General features: G+C 38.3%; 1 protein-coding gene across 1 annotated transcript in view; it reads left to right on the top strand.

The window, feature by feature from the left end:
• LOC135215299 (ADP-ribose glycohydrolase OARD1-like) overlaps positions 1 to 21,783 on the top strand; it is a 333,995-nt gene that overhangs the window by 147,115 nt on the left and 165,097 nt on the right. Inside the window, exon 3 of the mRNA XM_064249856.1 lies at positions 15,569 to 15,736. Coding sequence (XP_064105926.1) covers positions 15,569 to 15,736 — 168 coding nt within the window. The remainder of the gene's footprint in view (positions 1 to 15,568; positions 15,737 to 21,783) is intronic.

Genomic DNA, 21,783 nt, shown 5'->3' with positions numbered 1-21,783 from the left:
AACTGTGATGAGACTGGCCTTTTTTGGAAAAAAATGCCTCGTCAGACGTACATCACGGAGGAAGAGAAGAAGCTACCCGGGCATAAGCCTATGAAAGACAGGCGTACGCTCGCACTTTTTTTCGAATGCCAGTGGGGATTGCAAGGTGAAGCCCCTACTGGTCTATCTATCATTCTGAGACTCCTCTAGCCTTCAAGGCCCACAAAGTGCTTAAGGGGGCCGGCCGGCTAATGCCGTTTTTAACGACAGGACTTTGACATTCATACCACTTAATAAGGTGACTTGGGACATCTCCAAACCGCATATGATTTTCGCCTCTGACCTTCGGTTTTGTGACGCCAGGGCAATTTATCCCGAAAATAACCATTTTTCAAATTCTATCTCCTCCCTTGATATTTAATATTAAGACCTGGGATTACTACCATAATAGACCTGATGTAGACCTCCAATCAAATGGAGAGTTTTTTTTCTAAAAGTCATTTTTTTGCTAGATATAAATTTTTCAATATGGTAAAAAAATAAACCTTATAAATCACGAGAAAAAAATTTATAAAAAAAAAGACTAAACAAAAATTGGTAAAAAGGGTTCTATTTGATTGTTCTATAATGTCTTTCTGAGTTATATACCAAATTCCAATGTTATAGCTTTAAAACTAAGTGAGGAGATAGATTTTGAAGGTCAATAAGTATAGTTTTGAGATACGGGCCCTCAAAGTTTTCCTTCGTATTTCTATAAAGACAATGTTAATAAATAATGATTATTATGAATATTTCTTTTTTGTGTATTAATAAACCAAAACTATTTTATTTATCATAATTTAATCATAAATGATGATCCCTTTTCTCATATATGTAGCCTGGGGCACTGCTTGAGGCAAGATGGGGCACTCCTTCCTACGTAACCCCCTCTCTCCCCTTCACTAATTCGGCTTTGGCATGATGACATTCTTGCTGAAACAAAGATAAACAAACGTAAATGCAAGAGAATGTCTGAGGTGAAACTCGAAGGTGTACTCTCTTTTTACAAAGACAATTTAATAAATCATGATTATTATGAATTTCATATTCCATTTTGGATATTAAAAAACCAAAACTATGTTATTTATCATAAATGAAGATCTCTTTGCTCAAAGATCATAGCCTTGGGCACAGTGTGATGTGTGCTGTCAGGCAAGAAGGGGGCATTACTAGGCAACCCTCCCCTCTCTCTTCACTAACTACGCGTATATTATGATATTCTGTAATAATTCTTGAGCGATTTTTTTTCCTCTGTATGTTAGCGAGATGTTTTCCTTGTCTTTTCCTCATTGGCATGATGAACTTCTTGCCGAAACATACATAAACATACGTAAAAGCAAGCGAATGTCACGAGGTGAAACTCGAACGTGTAATCTACTTGAAGTCTGTGGTCCGACTGATTCATGGTTGAACCAGATACTCACTTCTGCGAGCCACGGAATCTCTACAGATGCCATTTCTCACAATTTCTTTGCCAATAATTATCAAAATTTACGATAACAGAAGAAATGTTGCATTTTCTTGTACGGATGAATGTTTTAGGCTTATTGAGTTATGTTTACTAAATACCCTGTAACTACGAAAGTAAGAGGAATTTTGACGAAATATTTCGTATATGTATTCTCAATTGCCATATGAAGCTCCATGAATTTTTTCATGACTGCATTTTTCGCCCTATACCACCATATATAGGGGTTCCGGCCGGCCCCCTTAAGGAGAAGCTTCCAGTGATGTGGAGGGCTAATGCGAAAGCCTGGGTAACGAGGCTTTTGTTCACGGAGTGGGTAAATCTGTGTTTCGGCCCGAAATTGAAGAAATTCTTGGAAGAGAAGCGCTTCCCTCTGAAATGCCTGCTGGTGTTGGACAATGCCCTTGCTCACCCTCCTGGCCTTGAGGAAGATATCCTAGCGGAGTATTCCTTCATCAAGGTTCTTTATCTTCTGCCTAACACCACCCCTCTCCTCCAGCCCATGGACCAGCAAGTGATATAAAACTTTAAGAAGCTGTATACAAAACATCTTTTCAAGAGATGTTTCGACATCACCGATACCACAAACTTCACCTTGCGTCAATTTTGGAAGGAGCATGTCGATGTTGTGATATGCATCCGACTCATCGACCAAGCTTGGCAGGAGGTTTCGAGGCAAACCTTGAATTACTCATTGAGGAAACTCTGGCCTGATGCTGTACCTGCCCGAGACTTCGAGGGATTCGACGTGGGCGAAGCTGGTACTGCAGATTCAGAAAAAGTTGACGATCCTGAAACTGTTTTGCAACCAGATCTTGACAAGATCGTTGCACTCGGCAAGTCCATGGGGCTGGTCGTCGACGAGGACGACATCAACAACCTTCTCGAGGAGCACCAAGAGGAGCTTACGACGGATGACCTGAAGGAGTTGCAGGCCATGCAACATAACATCGTTCAAGAGGAGTTCTCTAGCAGCGGTGAGGAGGAGGAGGAGGAGGACCCTATGACAACGGCAGAAATTAAGGATGTTCTAGCTGCTTTTCATAAAGTGCAATTATTTGTAGAAAAAAGACACCCCGAAAAGGCTTACACAGGTCGTATGCTTGCGCAGTTCGATGACGTTTGCCCGAGTCGTTTCAGAACATTGTGAAAAGTAGGCAGAAGCAATCTTCCTTGGATAGTTATTTTTTAAAGAGGCTTTTAGTACAAGCAGGAGTAAGCAAAAAGGAAGAACCAAGTGATACTAAAAAACAGAAAGTTGAAAGTGGTGATGAAGTTGAAAAAAAAAGAGAGAGAGAGAGAGAGAGTGAGTACGTAAAGTATAAAAAAGTAAAAAAAATGTAAAAATAAAAAAAGAAAATAAATTTTTAATTTTAGTTTTTTGTAAAGTTAAGTGTTACAGTTTTGTTAACCCTTAAATGCCTAAGGGGTATAATAAAAATCGTCTCCCGTATGCCTAGGGGGTCTTAGAGTGAGCGCCGAAGCGGAAAAAATATATTTTTTTTAAAATCACAGCACGCTTAGTTTTTAAGAGTTCATTTTTGGCTCCTTTTTTTGTCATTGCCTGAAGTTTAGTATGCAACCATCAAAAATGAAAAAAAATATCATTATCATATATAAATAATGTGATGTATGATAGCGCAAAAACAAAATTTCATATATAATTGTATTCAAATCGTGCTGTGAGCAAAACGGTTGAAGCTAACGAGTTAATTTTTTTTTCGTTGTAATGTACACTAAAATGCAATCATTTTGGTATATAACACATTTTAAAAGATCAAAGCAACACAGAGAAAATATTATCACAAAATGATGCATGAATTCGTAACACGAGGATGTAAAAAAATGTTTTTTTTTAAATTCACCATAAATCTAAATATTTTTCTAGACTTCCAATTTGTTTCAAAATGAAGATAGATGATTGAATATTACTATACTGTAAGATTTTTAGCTTACAATTGCAGTTTTCGACCATTTCGGACAAGTTAAAGTTGACCGAATGTAGGATTTTTTTTATATTTTTATATGCAAATATTTCAAAAAGAGAAAAGCTACAACCTTCAATTATTTTCTGTTGTATGCAACGTACGCATTTCGGAGATTTGCGGCGGAGAATCCGCGCGCGGAGGGAAGGAAAGTTTTTTTTTAAATTCACCATAAATCTAAATATAGTGCTAGAGACTTCAAATTTGTTTCAAAATGAAGATAAATGACTGAATATTACTAGACTGTAAGAGTTTTAGCTTATAATTGCGTTTTTTAACCATTTCGGTAGAGTCAAAGTTGACCGAACGTGGTTTTTTTCTATTTATCATGATTTATATGCAAATATTTCAAAACTGAGAAAAGCTACAACCTTCAATTATTTTTTGTTGTATTCTACATGAAATTGCGCACATTTTCATATATAAAACTTTATGTAACGGCTAATTGAAAATGATGCAAACATTACGACAATCGCTTGTATGATTTTTCGGAAGAGTTACCGCGTGGACGTAAGGAAATTTTTTTTTTTTTTTCATAAATTCACCATAAATCGAAATATTGTGCTAGAGACTTCCAATTTGTTGCAAAATGAAGGTAAATGATTGAATATTACTAAAATATAAGAGTTTTAGCTTACAATTGCATTTTTTGACCATTTCGGTAGAGTCAAAGTTGACCAATGGTTGAAATTTTTGCACTTATCGTTATTTATATGAAAATATTTCAAAACTGATAAAAGCTACAACCATGGGTTGTTTTAGTTGTATTGTGCATGAAATTGCGCACATTTCCATATATAAAACTTTATGTAACCGCTAATTTAAAATGGTGCAAACATTACGACAATCGCACATATGATTTTTTCGGAAGAGTTACCGCGCGGACGTAAGGAAAAAGTTTTTTTCATAAATTCACCATAAATCAAAATATTGTGCTAGAGACTTCCAATTTGTTGGAAAATGAAGGTAAATGATTGAATATTACTAAAATATAAGAGTTTTAGCTTACAATTGTGTTTTTCGACCATTTCGGTAGAGTCAAAGTTGACCAAAGGTTGAAATTTTGGCACTTATCGTTATTTATATGAAAATATTTCAAAACTGATTTTTTTTTTGTATTATGCATGAAATTGTGCTCATTTTCATATATAATACTTCATGTAACGGCTAATTTAAAATGGTGCAAAAATTTGTCAAAGTGACGAAATAATTTCCGAGATGTGTCACTGATACTTTTTAGTGCAATAAGAAAGAAATTCACGCTTGCGTTCCTGCGTAACGATTGTAAACAAAACAACAGCTTGATCCGTGAACTCCCAGCATCCCCCAAGGCGCGTGATTCAAAAGTTTTAGGCTGGTAGGCCTATAAGTATTTTTCCGCAAATTTTTAAAAAAACTTTTTTATGTCAACGTAAATTACGTCTGGTCGGCACCCAAAAAACAATTTATTTCGACGTAAAATACGTCCAATAGGCGTTTAAGGGTTAATATGTTTCATAAAGTTTAGTTTATATATGTTTTCCTTACGTTTTTTTATATGTTTTGTAAAGTTAAGTGTACGTACGTATCTGCTGTTTGTCCTCTTTCTCTGTCGCCACTTTCGGAGATAGCCTCACTTGAAAGGTAAGCTTCCACATTTTACTACATACGTACAGTATTTCTTGTATACCATGCACAAATACACTTTATTTACAGGTAATTAGCAGTACGTATTAAGTTAGGTATTGAGTGGTCCAAGTTGTTGTAGTATTTCATTGTTTATAGGTCAATTTAGCTTTATTATAAAATTTGCTGGGGTGTTTTTGGAGGGCTTGGAACAGATTAGCCATTTTACATGTAAAATGCGGTCCAAGATACGAAAAGCTCATGATACGAAGGGCGCCTCGGAACGGATTAATTTCGTATCTCGAGGTACCACTCTACTGGGTTTTGCTTCAGCAGTAGTTTGGTAAGTTATAGAGAGAGCTGGGATGGCCTTGGCGTTCGGAGGCATTTTCCTGGTTTCATACTGTTGTGAACGTTCACGTTTGGTGACCTAACCTCCAACTCGCATGTCGGACTGAGCTCAGGCCACTTGAGTCAATTAGCGGGGTACGACCGAGGCCACAGAGAGTGCGTAATCGGTTATTGAATTTGATTACTTTGAATTCTTGATGTAATTCAGAGTGTAAACGTGTTTACATTTATGTTAATTTTGAATACATATCTGAATATATGAAATGCTTGTTCATATATTTGTAAATACTTATTTATTTGTTCTTAATTGATCACTAATTAAAAAGGAATTTGTATTGTTACATTATACAAATGTAAACGTACATTTACGCGATTTGAAAGAAATAAGAATGTCGGGATTTCCATAGATGCCAGAAATTCATATGAAGCAATTAATAATCGATTACTGATCGCTTATTTTTTTACAGTAATAAGTGACTGAGATCACCAGAGACGCCAGCATATCACCTATAATCTGTCCGAGCATCACTTTGTGTTATTCAATACAAAGACTTGAGTATAGGCAACGCTAATGTTATTCATACATTTTTGTCATTCTTTCTTGCCTAGTTACCAGAATTTCATTTATGGTAATCGATTACAGATTGATTATTTGCATAAAGTAATAAGTAACCGAGATTTCCAGAGACATTGGCATCTTGCCTCTTGGTTGTCTAGGAGCAAGAGCCCGAGCTGACATAAGGCCAGCTTGTTTAAAACACCAGCAGTCAGAGCGTCCTCCCATCGGTGCCCAATGTTTAGGGAGCCAGTGACTGCTGAGCGCCTAGTTTTCGGGCTCCAGTGGCTGCCGAGCGCCCAGCATTTCGAACGTCAGTGACTGCTGAGTGCCCAATGCTTGGGTTGACAATGGCTGCCTAATATTTTGGGTGCCTGTGCCTGCGGCCAGCCTAATGCCCAGTGTTTACCACTCGCCTCCCAAAGCTGATGCTATTTCTCTCTTACTAATCCTTTTATATCAGTCATTTGCTCCTGCTTCGTGCTCTTTTGCTTCCTTCCCATGCCTTTGCCAACATTTTATTTCAATTATCGCGAATTTATCAATGTAACAGTGAAGTGTTGTGCAGTGGAGAAGGTGGTTACTTGCCCCTCGATTAACCTTGACAAAGGTCACTGTCCTGCTCCCCCGCACCGGAGAGAAGACACAACCAGAGAGCAGACACACCGGAGGTCCAAGGGAGGTCGGGGGGTTGAATACAGGTAGTCAAGCCATCAGTCGAACCTAATGTCGGTCCCAGGTATCAACAGACAGCCACTGGAAAGGCATCTTTCTGGATGTGTCAGTAGACTTAAAGTCCCTGTCCTCCTCTTCTCACGGCCAAGAAAACAGCCTAGGAGAGGACATACTGGTAGTTGAAGGGAGTCAAGAGGGGGTTGTCCCTGGTAGTTGCCCCCTCGGTCGAACCTGTAGCTTTTCCAAGGTATCGGCAGACAGCCATTGAAAATGCTTCTCGATGGATGTGAAGTGAGGAAGGATTTTGTCTCCCTCATTCCAACCTGTCGTGAGTGTATAGGTTTCGACCCAACACCACTGGAAAGGTTTATCAGTGACAGTGTACAGTTGTAGTCCTATGTACAGTTGTAGTCCTATTCCTGTGGTTTGTCACCCAATGGATAGTGTCAATGACGGGATTCTTTGGTCTCTCGACCTCTGATGAGGTGTTCTTTAGTCAATGAAGCCCCACACCCTTGCCTTGCTTGTCTGGCTCTTCACAGTCTATGTTCCTTCACCTCGCGACTGCAGACCCGACTTTCAGTTGTTTTTTGACTTGAGACTTGGCTGACTCGACTCAGTTGATGTTGACTCGCAACTCAGCTGATCCAACTCTTGTCAATTTGCAACTCGCAACTCAGCTGATCCAACTCTTGTCAATTTTCAACTCGCAACTCAGCTGAATCGTCTGAGGGAGTCCAGTGGGAGTTTTTATTTCCCCCTCGGTTGAACTGGTCATTAGTATTCATCAAATTAAAGAAAGGTTACTTATTTTACTTAATTGTTATTATCTTGGATCCCAGTGCTAGCACTTATATGTTGAAAGTTTTGTAAGTGACCTCTTGCTTCCTATAGCAAGGAATATACTGCCTTTTCAGTGTCCAAGGGACACTATGAATTTACGCGGATGCCGTTTGGTTTATCGGGTAGTCCGATGACCTTTACCTGGTTGGTAAACACAGTTTTGCACAGGTTATTGGGTAAAAATGTTTTTGTGTACTTGGATGATATATTAATTGCAATAGATTCGATCGTGCAACACCTAGAAGTGCCTAAGGAAGTACTTAGGAGACTTAGGTTAGCAGGATTGAAAATTAAGCTAGCTAAGTGTTCCTTCTTGAAAAAGCAAATCACATATTTATGTCATGTCATATCTAAGGAAGAGGTTAGAGTAAACAACGATAAAGTCAAAGCAATAACAGATTTTCGTACCCCAAAATCAAAGAAAGAAATTTAGTCATTCCTAGGGAGGGCAGGAGTTTTTTGTAGGTTTGTGAAAGGATTTTCTAACATAGCAGCTCCTTGTAATAGATGTATTGCGGGAAGACATTCAATTTCTATAGGGAAAACCGCAAGAAGTTTTCAAAAACTTAACCCCTTCTTTACCGGGTGGGTGAGCAGAATGTAAACATTGCGTTCGCTGCCGATCCAAATCTCGTACAAGGGACACTGGTGGTCGGTGAGAAAACTACAGTCTTGAATAGAGATTCGGTCTTACAGAATGTTGGTATATCCACCTGGAACATGCACATAAAGTATTATCAAAATAGAACAGTAAATAAGCATGTAATAACAAAAAAAAGAGCAACAACTAAAGCGAAAGCCCCGCCGATAAATATGGAAATCGCAAATTTTATAGTATATCTCTCAAAAATTGGTCGATGTCGTTTTCTACGTTTTCTAAGATTAGTTTCATCACAGAGAACAACTTTAGGGGTATCTAAACTAATTTTTCAAGTTTCTTGTCCTCAGAAAAAATTGCTTTTTCGCTTTGTCTCTGGTTTGGTTTTTTATATATAAAGTTACTATAAGGCTTTATTTTTACCGTCATTTATCTGGTGTTCATATCTTTTATTTGTAAAATGTAATAAGTGAATAAATAAATAAATACAGTAAATGATGATGCAACTGGTTTTATACTTGTGTAGAAGTTATTACATGTTTACGCTTGTCTGGTTTTGTGATTTTTTTGTTGAGATGCAGTTCATCTGTCACCTAAACACTACTATAAGCAGTAATAATATTTTTTTGGGTTCATCATACATCTGGCATCGTGTCGTACTGTTTATTTTGCTCCAAACTCTTCAAACCGAAATTACAGAATGATTGGAAGTCCCTATCTGAAAAGAGGAGTTTTGGAGGTACTCTTTGTACCACCTTTATGCACCCAGGGCGGTTTAGTAGACTTGAATGGTGTTACCCGCCTACCTCCAAACAAACTTTCGGTAATGAAGAGGTTAAGGGTGCGTTAATGAATACCCCACTTCTGAAATATCCAGATTTCAGCAAACCATTCACATTAGTGACTGATGACAGTCAGGAGGGTATAGGTGCTTGCCTTATTAAAAAATTTGATGGGAGGTTCATTCCCATTGCGTCTTATAGCAGGAAATTTAGGACAAGGGGCAGCAATGAAAGATTAATGGATACCGTAGATAAAGAAGTCTTTTCAATAGTATCAAGTTTGGTTCATTAAAAAATGCTACTGATGGGGAATAAAGTAGAAGTCCTTACAGACCACAAGCCATTACTGGATCTTTTTAATAAACCCGATTTGTCACCTAAAAGAGCTTGATGGTTCTTAACTATCAGGGATTTTGATGCAAAGCTCAAATATATAGAAGGCAAATTAAATGTAGTCGTGGATGCCCTTAGTAGAAATTTTTATGATGTGGAAGTTATGCTAGTTACTAAGTGATTCTATACAATGGGATATGAGTCTCATAGAGCAAAGGCAAGATGAAGATGAAATTTTGGCAGACGCAAAAGCATTTCTCAGAGGGTAATCAGTCAGGAAAGGTTATAAGTTACTTTTTTCAGGTTTAGAATTAGAAGGTAATCTGTTGGCCAGGAAAATTAAATATAAATTAAGGACTAGTTAAGGTAAAGGAGACACGACACAGATCGTAATCCCGAAAGTCCTAATTCCAGTGGCTTTGGATATAATGCATGCAGGTTCGGTAGTCTACATTTTGGGATAGAAAAAACGTATAATGAGGTGCGTGCTAAATATATTTGGAAAAATATGGGGAAAGATGTGGAAAATTTTGTGAAAAACTGTACAGTATGCAATGCTTGCAAACCCGCAAGGATAACTTCACGTAAATTAGGGTCATATCCGATACCAAGTAGATCTTTTCAGAAAATACAAATGGATATCCTAAGAAATTTTTGTGAATCTAGGTATGTGAATAAGTACCTTTTGGTAATAATAGATGAACTAACGAGGATAGTAGAAAATTTTCCACTTAAGTATAACAGTCAAAGAAGTAGCTATAGCATTTTTCAGTGGTATCATTTGCAGATGTGGCTAACCTGAGGTTTTATTGACCGACAGTGGCAGAGAATACTTAAACAAGACTTTAGAGTCTTTGGCAGAAGTCATGGGGATACAGAAAGTAGCAATTATTCCATACAAACCTTTAGCTATTGGGTTATGTGAATGAGTAAACAGGAAAGTGTTCGAAGCTCTCGGGAAGACTGTAGGAGGAAATGATAAAAACTGGGACAGATATATAGATGTTGTTAGACATAATATCAACACTTTGGTCAGTGATTCCATTAAAATGTCTCCATTTGAAGCATTGTTTGGTTGCTAAGCATGAGGCACATTTGATCTGTTAATTATACCTCATCATGGAGAAGATACAGTGAAAGCATTAATATCCACTACAAAGGAAAGACATGCTTGTCTCAGCCGTAATCTCGAGGCTACGACCCGAAAAATGTGGAAAGAAGTAACAAGAAATCATTAGATGTTTAAATTGCTGTTGGAGACAATGTATTTTAAAAAATCAGTGTGAGAAATGAACTAAATTATAAATAGGGTCCTAAATTTGAAGGTCCTTTTAGAGTTATTGAGGAAAAGACAGGAAACAGATTTGTAATCTTAATGAAAAGACAGGTTGGTCGAAGTTAACTCACTTCTCTATACTGAAAAGGTTGGTAGTAGTAACTAATAATAACATCACGCAGTTGCATTTTTTTTCAGATAATGTGAGGTTTTTTCCTCTCATTCTTTTACTGTTTTTCTTCTTATGCGCAAACTGCAGTGATTTGGTGTAAAAACCAGAAGTATTTATTCCATGATGAAAAATGGGGTTAAAAAATATGGGAAATTACTGTTAAGTTGAGAAATATTATAAGAAGTCCATGGTGATGATGGACTGCTGAAATGTGAAATCACATAAAACCGGGTTGCCACTGTATTGTTACTCACCATGAGTAATGCCTTTGTCCACCCAAAACCTATTATTGCTACTCATGTGAGCATATCTGTCCATTAAGTTTTAACACACACACACACACACAGAGAGAGAGAGAGAGAGAGATATACTTAAGCTCATTCTGAGGCCCACCTATCTCTCCAGGGTGGGCCCCAGAATGAGGTCAAGTTTACTTTTTGTATTAAAGATTTATTTAATTTGTATTATTGTAAACATATCATGGATACTTTGCTGTGTTTAGAGAGAGACACTTGTTAAGCGCATTCCGAGGTAGGCCCTGCAATAAGCTTAACAAGTTTATAATTTGTATTACAGATATATTTAATTTTTATTAAACATTTTATAGTTATTGTGATGTGTTTACTTTAATGTTAACATTTGAAAACTAGTAAATAATTTATCATAAAAATGTAAATTTAGTCATAAAAATAAATTGAAAATCCAGTAATTAATGAATGTTGATTAATAAAAATATTTTATAATTGATGAAATTTCCCCCACAAACAAGTTAATAATGTGTTCCATAAAAATCCACATCAAAATGAAATTGGAAATATGATATGCATAAAAACGGGACCGGCCGGGGATAGGGCGGTTGTGTGACTGTATTAGTCTGACAGAAATGGGTTTCCTTCCAAGTGCTCAGATTTTGTCATGAATGCAACTCTAGTTACAAAATGTAAGGTTATATTCCCTCAGAGATCCTAGTATCAAAGCTAGCAGGGACTCTTTCATGGGTCTTGCCAAAAGTGTAGCAGCTCAGTGACTGGCATCAAAGAATGTCAAATCAATAGTGCAGCTCCTGTTGGGATTTGGCTTTTTCTAGAGCATAAATGTCATTAAAAGAGCCTGAGTTCTTCCATGAGTGTAGCTACTTAAAAATTCTGGAAACCTAACAGAAAATGTGTCAGTGCTAATGCCCCAGGAAGTGGTAGCATTTCCCTCCCATTTTCATTGTTCATCACATGCTCAGAAACTCACTTTTGATGCAGCAGAAGGGTAAAACCAAACCTCAAACTAGAGCCCTGTGAACTCTGATGAATCAGCAAATACTATGCAGAGGTGAAAGTCTTTGGTAACGCACTATCATATTTGCTGATAACTTGAGGAATATCTCTAGAAATAACTGTTAAAGGACCAATTTGACTAGAAGGAAGGCTAACTCGGTAAACAGACAGAAGAGCACCTGAGAAATCAGGCCACTCCAACAATCACTAGGAAACTGAAATACAGTGGGGCCTCGCTTAGTCACGGGTCAGCAATCACGGATTCAGTTAATCACGGGTTTTTCCTTGGACCACTTCTCAGTCTATATATCGCTGGTATGAATCACAGCATCCGGGCTTGTCGGTGGTAGGCTAAGCCTCGTCCGGTTTCGATAACCAACAAATGCATGAACAGATTCACATTATGATATTAACTGACAATAAAGGTAATAAAACCATTCTCACCTTATATATTATTGGCATATCTTCATAATATATAGCCTATTCATGGAATAATTCCACGTCATTGACATCAACTTGTAGTTGAGCGGCCAGCAGAAATGTAAACATTGAGTTACACTTAACAGCACCTTTGTCATTCTTAACCTTTTAGAAATGTTAATAGTAGTAGTTTAATTACAGTAGTAATAACATTTAGGAAAACATAAATTTTCAATTCGAACTTCATTATTGTTTTGGTATAATGTATTCAACTCCTCTGAACACTGCAGTCATACAAACGATAATTGTCATAGATTATCGTATGTTGTTTGCAATCGGCGACGAAGCGTAAACGTAATAAAACCATTTTTACCTTACATATTATTGTCATATATTCATAATAAAATGCAAATCTTATATATTATTGGCATAGCTTCATAATAAAAAGCCTCCTCAAGGAATAATTCCTTGGGGAATCCATTTTTCAAAGACAAAAATACACACTTTACATGTTTACAGTATACAATGAACAATGATTACTTTATTTTGATGTGATTACATTAATATTACAGTATGGTACTCTAAGCAGTACAGTAACTATTTTTTATCATAAATGTATATTCATTCACGAAAAAAATACATATGACCACCGTGACGTCACCGTTCTACAAAGTACCGATGTATTTTTACGTAAGTATCCTCTAAACTCTGTCATAAATCACTTTACTTACTTTTTTTGTGAAGCCCAAATGCTACGTATATTCCGGAAAATTAACGAAATCACGAATTTTATCATAGAGCAAGATTCACTAATTACACTGTTTTCTTCTTCTTTTCATGACTAAATGCATTTTTAGGATAAACTCATTTACAAATTTTCAAATACTATGAATGTAAATAGCAAAATCTCTCTCTCTCTCTCTCTCTCTCTCTCTCTCTCTCTCTCTCTCTCTCTCTCTCTCTCTCTCTCTCTCTCTCATCACTTACAGAAAAAAAAACTATAATACTGATCTATTATTATCGTCCCCGAAAGAATAAAAATATGTGTTGCCATATTTTTATTCTTTCTGTGATTTACGAAACTGTGCTTCAATACAACTTTTATAGTTGACTCAATGATTATCACATATTATAACAGTATACAAGAGAATATCTTATCACTATCCATGTTTCATTTCTTATCATCATAAAATATTTTAAATACAAATTTCATTGTTATTCTCGAGCTAAGATAGTCAACAGTACTCTAGTCCCAAGCTGTTCTCTCAAGCTATTCAAGTTACTCTAGTCCTAAGGTGCTCTCTCAAGCTATTCAAGTTACTCTCGTCACAAGCGCTCTCTCTCTCTCTCTCTCTCTCTCTCTCTCTCTCTCTCTCTCGTCTCTCTCTCTCAATCTCATCGATCTCTCTCTCTCTCTCTCTCTCTCTCTCTCTCAATGAAATATGAATTACTGTATCATAATAATATCATAAACTATTATGTACAAAGTTAATAATAATAATAATTCCATTAATAAATTAGTTTCTTTTAGCAACTAAATTGTTTTCCAAAATAATTCTTTCGGTAATAAACATCCATCAGCTGATTCTAAACGTAAACAAAAGACAAAACTAGATTTTTATTGCTGTATTTTGCTGTTTACACATTAATATTATAGTTGGGTGCTGTAATCATTACAGTAAATCATGTTTTTTTATCATAAATATGTTCATTCACGAAATAGATATACTATGTGCTTTTAGTTTGGTGCAGCTGCCAAATCATGAAAATAAAAAGGAATTGTTAGGTAATTATACTTTTGTTTGCTGATCTGATGAAGGGGAAATTGAAGATAGGAAAGAATAACTTTGAAACTGTCTTGAATTTAGTTTAAGGTGATAGTTGAAGAAATATTTGGTGCTTGAACTAAAGTAGGCAGTTATAAACACTGAAATAGTGGTCTTGGGTGGGTTAATTATTAAAGTAGGCGGTTTAAAGCAATTTTCAGGGGGGGTACCAGGATAACACGGGTATTTACTTATCACGGGGGGTTCTGGGCCCTATCCCCCGTGATTAACGAGGCCCTACTGTAGTAAATACAAACCACATGACCCATAAGGCCATCCTGAATACCTTTGCTGTAGCATTTATCTGTTGGAAATAGGAAACAAGAAGCCAAAAGACAAAATTGTGATATATAAATTGGTGGAAAAACCATCAACACAAAACCTACAAAAATTCAGCTTACATAGGCCCCCAAACCCAGTTTATACATCTAGTAAATAGCTGCATTTGTGCTCTCAGACCGCAGTCTGTATACCTCTCTGATGTCCATAATGGTCTTTTTTGCTTCATCTACTTTTACAATATCTACTATCTGGAGTAATGTATGCCTTAAATTGTTGTTCACTGTCACTAATGTATTCTTCATTCAGCATATTCCTGTCATTAACCCACACCACAATCACATTTCAATCCTTCAAGACTGGCACATTCCTTGTGCACCCAAGTATTTCTCTTCTTAATCACCATGCCTTTTATTTCCCAATTGAGTTGCTTTCAGTCTGTATGATAAGGAGCCAAATGTACAATGGGTGAGTCCCTTACATTTTCTAGTTGGCCATCTTTATTTGTCCCTTAACCAAACAAGTGTCCAGCAATATAGCAGATTTTTCCTTGGATGAAAGTTTCTTTACCCAAAATGTATGTTACATAAAGCATCCATTAACTGAAGTATGACTGTATCAGTAGAAATTAATGTCTGGTTGCCAGGAGGAACCAACACAAGTTGATGATTTAGCTAGAAGACTTGAGAGTGGCTTCATGAGGGATTTCAGCGTATAGTGATATGACACTTTGGAATCCTTTTCACAGCTAACAGGTATTTGTATGAATGAATTTTGAATACTAGTTGGCAAGTCTTAGTTCATAGCGTGTGCATTGTTCATTGGTGTGAAGAAACAAAGAGAAATATAATTATTAGAATTCAAATAATGTAAAATAGATAAAAAAAGTGAGTAACTGAACTTCAATTAGATAATGTAGTCTGTTAGTTTCAATGGCAGAATGCTTCAAAGCAGCACAGTAAATATGATGAATTGTGTTGGTGTGCTGTTAGGAATAATTTAAGTTATTTAAGGTGCAAATTTTCAGCAATTAAAAATTAATCTTAATGGTTGTTATTTAAGATGCAAATTCTCAGCAATTAAAAATTGATCTTAATGGCTGTTGTTCTCTAGGACATGAATGGTGATATAAAGAAATCCAAAGGAAATCACATCCGTAGTGAGCGGTTTGAGATAACGGAGGTCAATGGCGACTTGTTTTCGTGTTCGGAAACCACATCTTTAGCCCATTGTATCTCCCAAGATGTTCGCATGGGGAAAGGAATTGCCACTCTATTCAAGGTAATAGAATAATAAAAGTTTTAATCGTTCTCTTATGAAATGAATACTGTGCATTTTTATTTTCACTTACGTATTAGTAAATCTTCACATTGCAATATTTTTATTTTTTTATTTTAGGTGTGTTCAACTCCTTTTTTTAAGTTTATGTGCAATGAACAAACCATTTTCTTACTGTACTTAACAGGTGTAGATAGAAAAATCCTGATACAGTAGTAGATGAGAGAATATACCTCAAGTGGGATAATGATTGCACATCACATGCACTATACCAAGTGTTCTGCTTTATTCTCTGGTTGGCAGCCATTAATTTTATCTTTATTTGCACATTTTACTGATTATTTGTTACAACTCCTTCATACCTATTTTGCTGTGCTAAGTTTTACCCTGTGGTTATTTTCTTTTCAGAATGTGTTGAGTTTGTCATTAATCTTTTGGGTTTTAATGTTACTTGTAGTTATGCAAATCACCCTTGAGACTGATGGCTGCAAATGACTTTGTTCATGGAAGATTTTAAGCTAGCTTAAACTCATAAATTTTACTTACATTTTCGTTTTCCATTTCTGAAATTACTGCAGTAAAGTAAAAGTACTGCACTCAGTTTCAAAATAATACCATGAGAAATGAATTCGTGCTATAACCAAAAATGGCTAGAATGTTACTTGTTCTTGTAGAAATATGAACCAGCACCTTTTATATAGGAATATCCTCAGTGCAAGCTGGAATGTTCACTGAACTTGGTAACAAGGTTATTTACTGGTGGTTGTGATGGCTGATAAGGGGAATAGTATCCCTCTCTCACTTTATATGACTTTCCACTTTTTCTAGTTCCTCGCTGGACGAGTGGTTTTTGAGCTCGGCTGCCAATCTGGTGGTCCGAAGTTTGATTCCCAACTTGGCCAATGTGGAATCAGAGGAATTTACTTCTGGTGATAGAAATTCATTTCTCGATATAATGTGGCTCGGATCCCACATTAAGCTGTAGGTCCCGTTGCTAGGTGACCAATTTGTTCCTAGCCACGTAAAAATATCTGATCCTCCGGGCCAGCCCTAGGATAGCTGTTAATCAGCTCAGTGGTCTGGTAAAACTAAGATATACTTAACTTTTTTTTCCACTTTTTTTTCGGCCATCGTCATGTGGGGACATATTGCTGTGCCTCTCAGGCTGCTAAGGTGAACTTGTCTTTGTTCATATACAAAACAAACCCTCATTCTTAACATTAGAATGAATTTTGTAGCCCCAGCTGGAAACTGGTAAATTTAAACAAAAATTGTCTATGCAAGGGACTATTGGCATCTGTGCTTGGTCACGATTTATGTTGGACCATCCACATACCCCTCAGCTACTAGTGACCATGCCAGATATTTTCTTACTGCCTTTAAGAGAGGATGTGCTTTGCTTTCTGTCCTTTTTAAAGCCAGTTTAGTTTGCCCACTTTCTCATTTCTTCATGTTTGTCAGTATGTGTGTTTTCTGTTGGAATGCACCAGTATTGGGATATTATGGATCTTATTAGACTCCCTGGCAAAGGCTTCTTTGGGATCTCACAAGAGACAGGAAATGGCCAGATTTTTGTGGATTACCTTGTTAGAGATTCTTAACATTGATGTTCACAAATCCACATCCAATGGGTAGTAGGTGCAGAGAAAATTCATGTACAATTACTAGTCCTTGTTATGTGAAGGGGTCAGTATAAGAGAAAGGAGATAACAACATCTTTAGAAGACGATTTTACAGTCATCTTTTGTTCTGCCTAATTGTGATCCAGATCCATGTTTCTCCACCTGTACTACTATATGCTTCCCACACCCTGTCATGGTCATCCAATGAATCGTTGTTGGATGCATCAGGAGGGGTTTTGGTTGGTTTTATACCTAATTATGCACTTTCCTTCCCTACAGGAAGGGGTGGAGCATCACCATCTTTGTCTTATGTTTTAGCTTCGGATGTGCAGAAGATGGAGGGTATGTGGACGATTTTAGGCCTATCAGGGGTACCAACCTTGGATGGCCTGTTGACTCATTACACAGAGCTGCATCCCCATAGCCTTCCTCTATGGCTTTCCCTTCTCCCCCTGGTCTCCACTTAATGGGGTCGAATGCCATGATGTTTGTAGCGACGCATATGATGCAGAATCCACAGCAGTTTGGGTCTCACTTATTCACTTTGTATTTCCCGAAGGGGTACCAGCATCACCCTTGAATTTTTCCATCGAGCTCTTTGGCATCACCTTCACTGTCAGTAACGTCACAATACAATATGGCGACGGTCATGATGTCACAGCCTTCCTCCACCAGCGCATCTTCGATATTGGCGAATACAACTACACTTTCTGATTCGTTGGCACTCACTTTTATAAAAAAAATTGCAAGCGTTAGAAGAGAAGTTGATGAGCCATCAAGAAGAAAGACGAAGTCATCATCGTCGTCTTTTATCTCTTTGGGTTTGGCGGTACGTGCTCCAGTCAAATGTTGGAGTATAAGGGAGTTTGTGGCTGATCCTTGTGCCTTGTGCCGAGAGAAGAAAAATTTCTTCATCTTCGAGCCAGGACTGTCACATCTCTGTTAAAGGAAAGCACAAGAAGTAGTCGTTGGTGTCAAGAAGAAGAATTGAAGAATCAGGGACTTCGCGACTGATCATTGTGCCAAGAGCAGAAGAATGATTTCTTCTTCATCTTCAAGCTGGGGTTGTCACATTCCTGTAAGTCAGAGTCGTTAGCTCTGTGTCAGAAGTTGGAACGTGGTGGTGGGTTTTTTAGTGGGTTTGGACGTGGTAGTAGATGTTATCCATCTGACTTCTACTGAAAATGGTTTTGGGTGAGCCTTATATAGATGATAACATTCACTCAATTACTACTAGGCAATAGAATAGTGAGGTATTAGTTCGCCCCTTGACTAAGTGTTGATGTCTGGGTCTCCAACAGCTGTTGCTGGGCATTCACCTGTAGCTGATGGCTGTAGAAGTTATGGACATGAAGCTTCAAGAGATTTGGCATATTGGAGAGAGAATCAGTGTTTTCATTCTCAGTCAAGAAGCACAGAAAGATACTGCTTACCTTTCTTACCAGCCAATTTTATAAAGGTAACTTACCAAGTAATTACTTTGTCAATTATTAGCCTTGCATGGCAGCCTAAATTTATAAAATTCACATGCAAGTGACTGTTGCAATGTGGGAGTGACGGGTCCTACCCACCGTAACGGGAACTTGCAAGCGACAAAAATGAACATCGTCATTCTTATTCATACTACGCAATCAACAACACATTGTATTGCTCCTGAATTCATGTTCGCCATTTTTTTTTGTCTCTCTCAATTGCTTACTGAAGTCGGTGGTGTACCCTCTTTAGTTGGTTTTTTGTCTGTTGCATTCAGCTTAGTTGCTTTAACTTCATTAATGTTTTCTTCAGTTAGTGAAGAATATTAGTATGTCTGATCCTAGTGCTTCCAGTCTTCGCTATTGTAGTGAAGGCTGCAAGACTAAAGTGACCAAGTTGTGTTAGATGCACTCACTAGGTGCTGTAATTGTAGAGGACAGGTGTGTACAAGAGATCTTACCTGTGATGAGTGTAAAGAGTGTGAAGAAAGTCGGTGGAAGATTTTGGAATCTCACATTAATAGGTTAGAAAAGAACAGAATCAGGAAGATGGCCACTAGAGCCGAAAGTAGGGCTTCTGTCAGTTGGGAGTCTCCCTATGCCTAAGGCAGACTCCAGTCTGGCTCTTCCTTCTACTTCTGGTAAAATTCCTTCACTTATCCTCATCCATCCTCTCCCTCTTCCCACTCCAGTGCTCAGCTCCCATTCTTCCAAATCCAATGCCATTGCCAGTCTAGAGTCTAGGATTAACTTTAAGTGTGACAAGAAGTATAATCTAGTAATAAGTTCCGTTTCAGAGTTGGAGGCATCTCTTGGAGTCCTCATGGACAAAGTGGAGAAAGTGTAGGCTACAGTGATAAAGTGCCAAGTGAAGTGTCAGTGGATGAGGTGGTTGCCCGTCCCTGTTGGCTCTCCTAGACAAAGGTCACTGTCCTGCTCGCCTGCACCAGGGAGAAGACATACCGGAGAGGTCCAAGTGAGGCTGATGGTGTGGCGGAATCAAAGCTAAGTAAAAAAAAAAAGCAAGCAAGCTCCCCATAGTTACATTAATTGTACAAGCTGGCTGAATTTCCCATAGCCACACTTTCCCCTTTACGTTACTTTTTACCTGCAGGATAATCGGTTCCACAAAATACCGAACACACAAAACACAAACACGTACTCACCTCTGGCTCCAGATACTCCGGGCTAGGCTGTGCTGTCCGCTATATAGGCTATAGGCTAGCCGACACACAGCCACCGCCAATAACCAAACACCAAACCAACCAACCAAGAACCACAACCCCACAACAACCCACAACCCGACAAATAACTGAGCAGAACACCAACAGCCTTAAAGAACACGACAACAACCCACCAATACCAACACTCTCCAGCCACCACTCTCAGACACCGACAATCCCTACCAACATCTTCTACTTCACCACAACCAGACAGACACATGCACAACAACTTTACAACGTCAAAATCAATCGTATACCACAAAACCAACTAACCACCAACAGATAACTGCTGCCAAAACCAACTCTGACTTCACTGAACGCCTTACTGCTCACGACTCTCGTAACAGACTCCTGTCACCGATCTACACAACAGAGTGCCACAACAGACATACTCTTCCGACCACCATTTAACCACTCCCATTTATTCTTCCACCAATCTCTCTCTCTCTCAATTCTCTCCTCTCTCTCTCTCTCTCTCTCTCTCTCTCTCTCTCTCTCTCTCTCTCTCTCTCTCTCTCTCTCTCTCTCTCTCTCTTGCACCCCTTGGAGACGTTGTCAAATATAAACTACTATCATTACTCCTCCATATTACCTCCCCCCATTACATTTGACAACGTCTCCTTACACTCACAACATCCACACTAAATTGCCTTTTGCAACACCCAAGGATGCTCAGATGCAGGCCCCCTGGATCTTGTTTGAGGACCATCATACACTCTTTCAGTTGTACATCGCCATTCACTTCTACCAAACCACTTTCATTCAAACTCCCATTATCTCCTTCACTACCATCCTCCCAAATCCCATTCACTACTTCACCGACATCTAACTCTGGTTCCAACATCTTCCCTATTTCGGCTACCAAACCACTCAGTTCATCCATACTTCTGTCAAACTCCCGCAAAAACTTATCCATCTTATCAACTTCCTCCTTACTACTCGGTTTCCTTCTCACTGAAGTCTCAGTTGTCCCTGTCAACTCAAACCCACATACACTACAAGTATCATTCATTCCCTCAAAGTCATCCGTAGCACACGCCTCCAACTGTTTGCACCCTACCACTAACCCCTCTATTATGCAGTTCACGTTTCTCCCTTTCATTCCCTTTCCTTACCTTCTTCCTCTTTCTTCCATACTCAACCAACACCACCTGCCCATCTCCCAGACCCATTTGCTCACGGATGCTCGGCCCACATTTACTCACCCTCAACCACTTACTCATCGCATTCTCCCGAACATACTGTCGCATACTAGAGGACCCACCCAACTGAATCCCCTTAAAACCTAGTTTCCCAAATTCCCAGCCTGACTCATCCTATTTCGCTAACACACACTCGCTACATGACCTTCCATTCCACATTCAACTCATTTTGCCCGCTGTTCTTTACACATCCTAGCATAATGCCCATTCTTCCTGCAATTACCGCAAACCTCAGTCACACGGGTACCTCGACATCCACTTGCTATATGCCCTACTTGCCCACACCTGTAACATTTAATATCCCTATCTTTCTTACACTCGCTCACCAAATGCCCTGTTTGCCCACACCCGAAGCATGCTCACAACGCCCACTGATATTCATTCTTCTTGTGTCCTAGCTTTCCGCATCTGTAACACTGCTGCTCTCATTCACAACTAACCGACCCTACCCTTCCAACGCTTGCACTCCGATCTCTCTTAGGGCTAACCATACTTACGTTACTGGCTCTAACGCTCCTATCAACCACTTGC

The sequence above is a fragment of the Macrobrachium nipponense genome, chromosome 5 (assembly GCF_015104395.2).
Source record: "Macrobrachium nipponense isolate FS-2020 chromosome 5, ASM1510439v2, whole genome shotgun sequence".
Taxonomy (NCBI): Eukaryota; Metazoa; Arthropoda; class Malacostraca; order Decapoda; family Palaemonidae; genus Macrobrachium; species Macrobrachium nipponense.
Note: the sequence above shows the minus strand (reverse complement) of the source record. Positions and strands in the feature narration are given on the sequence as shown.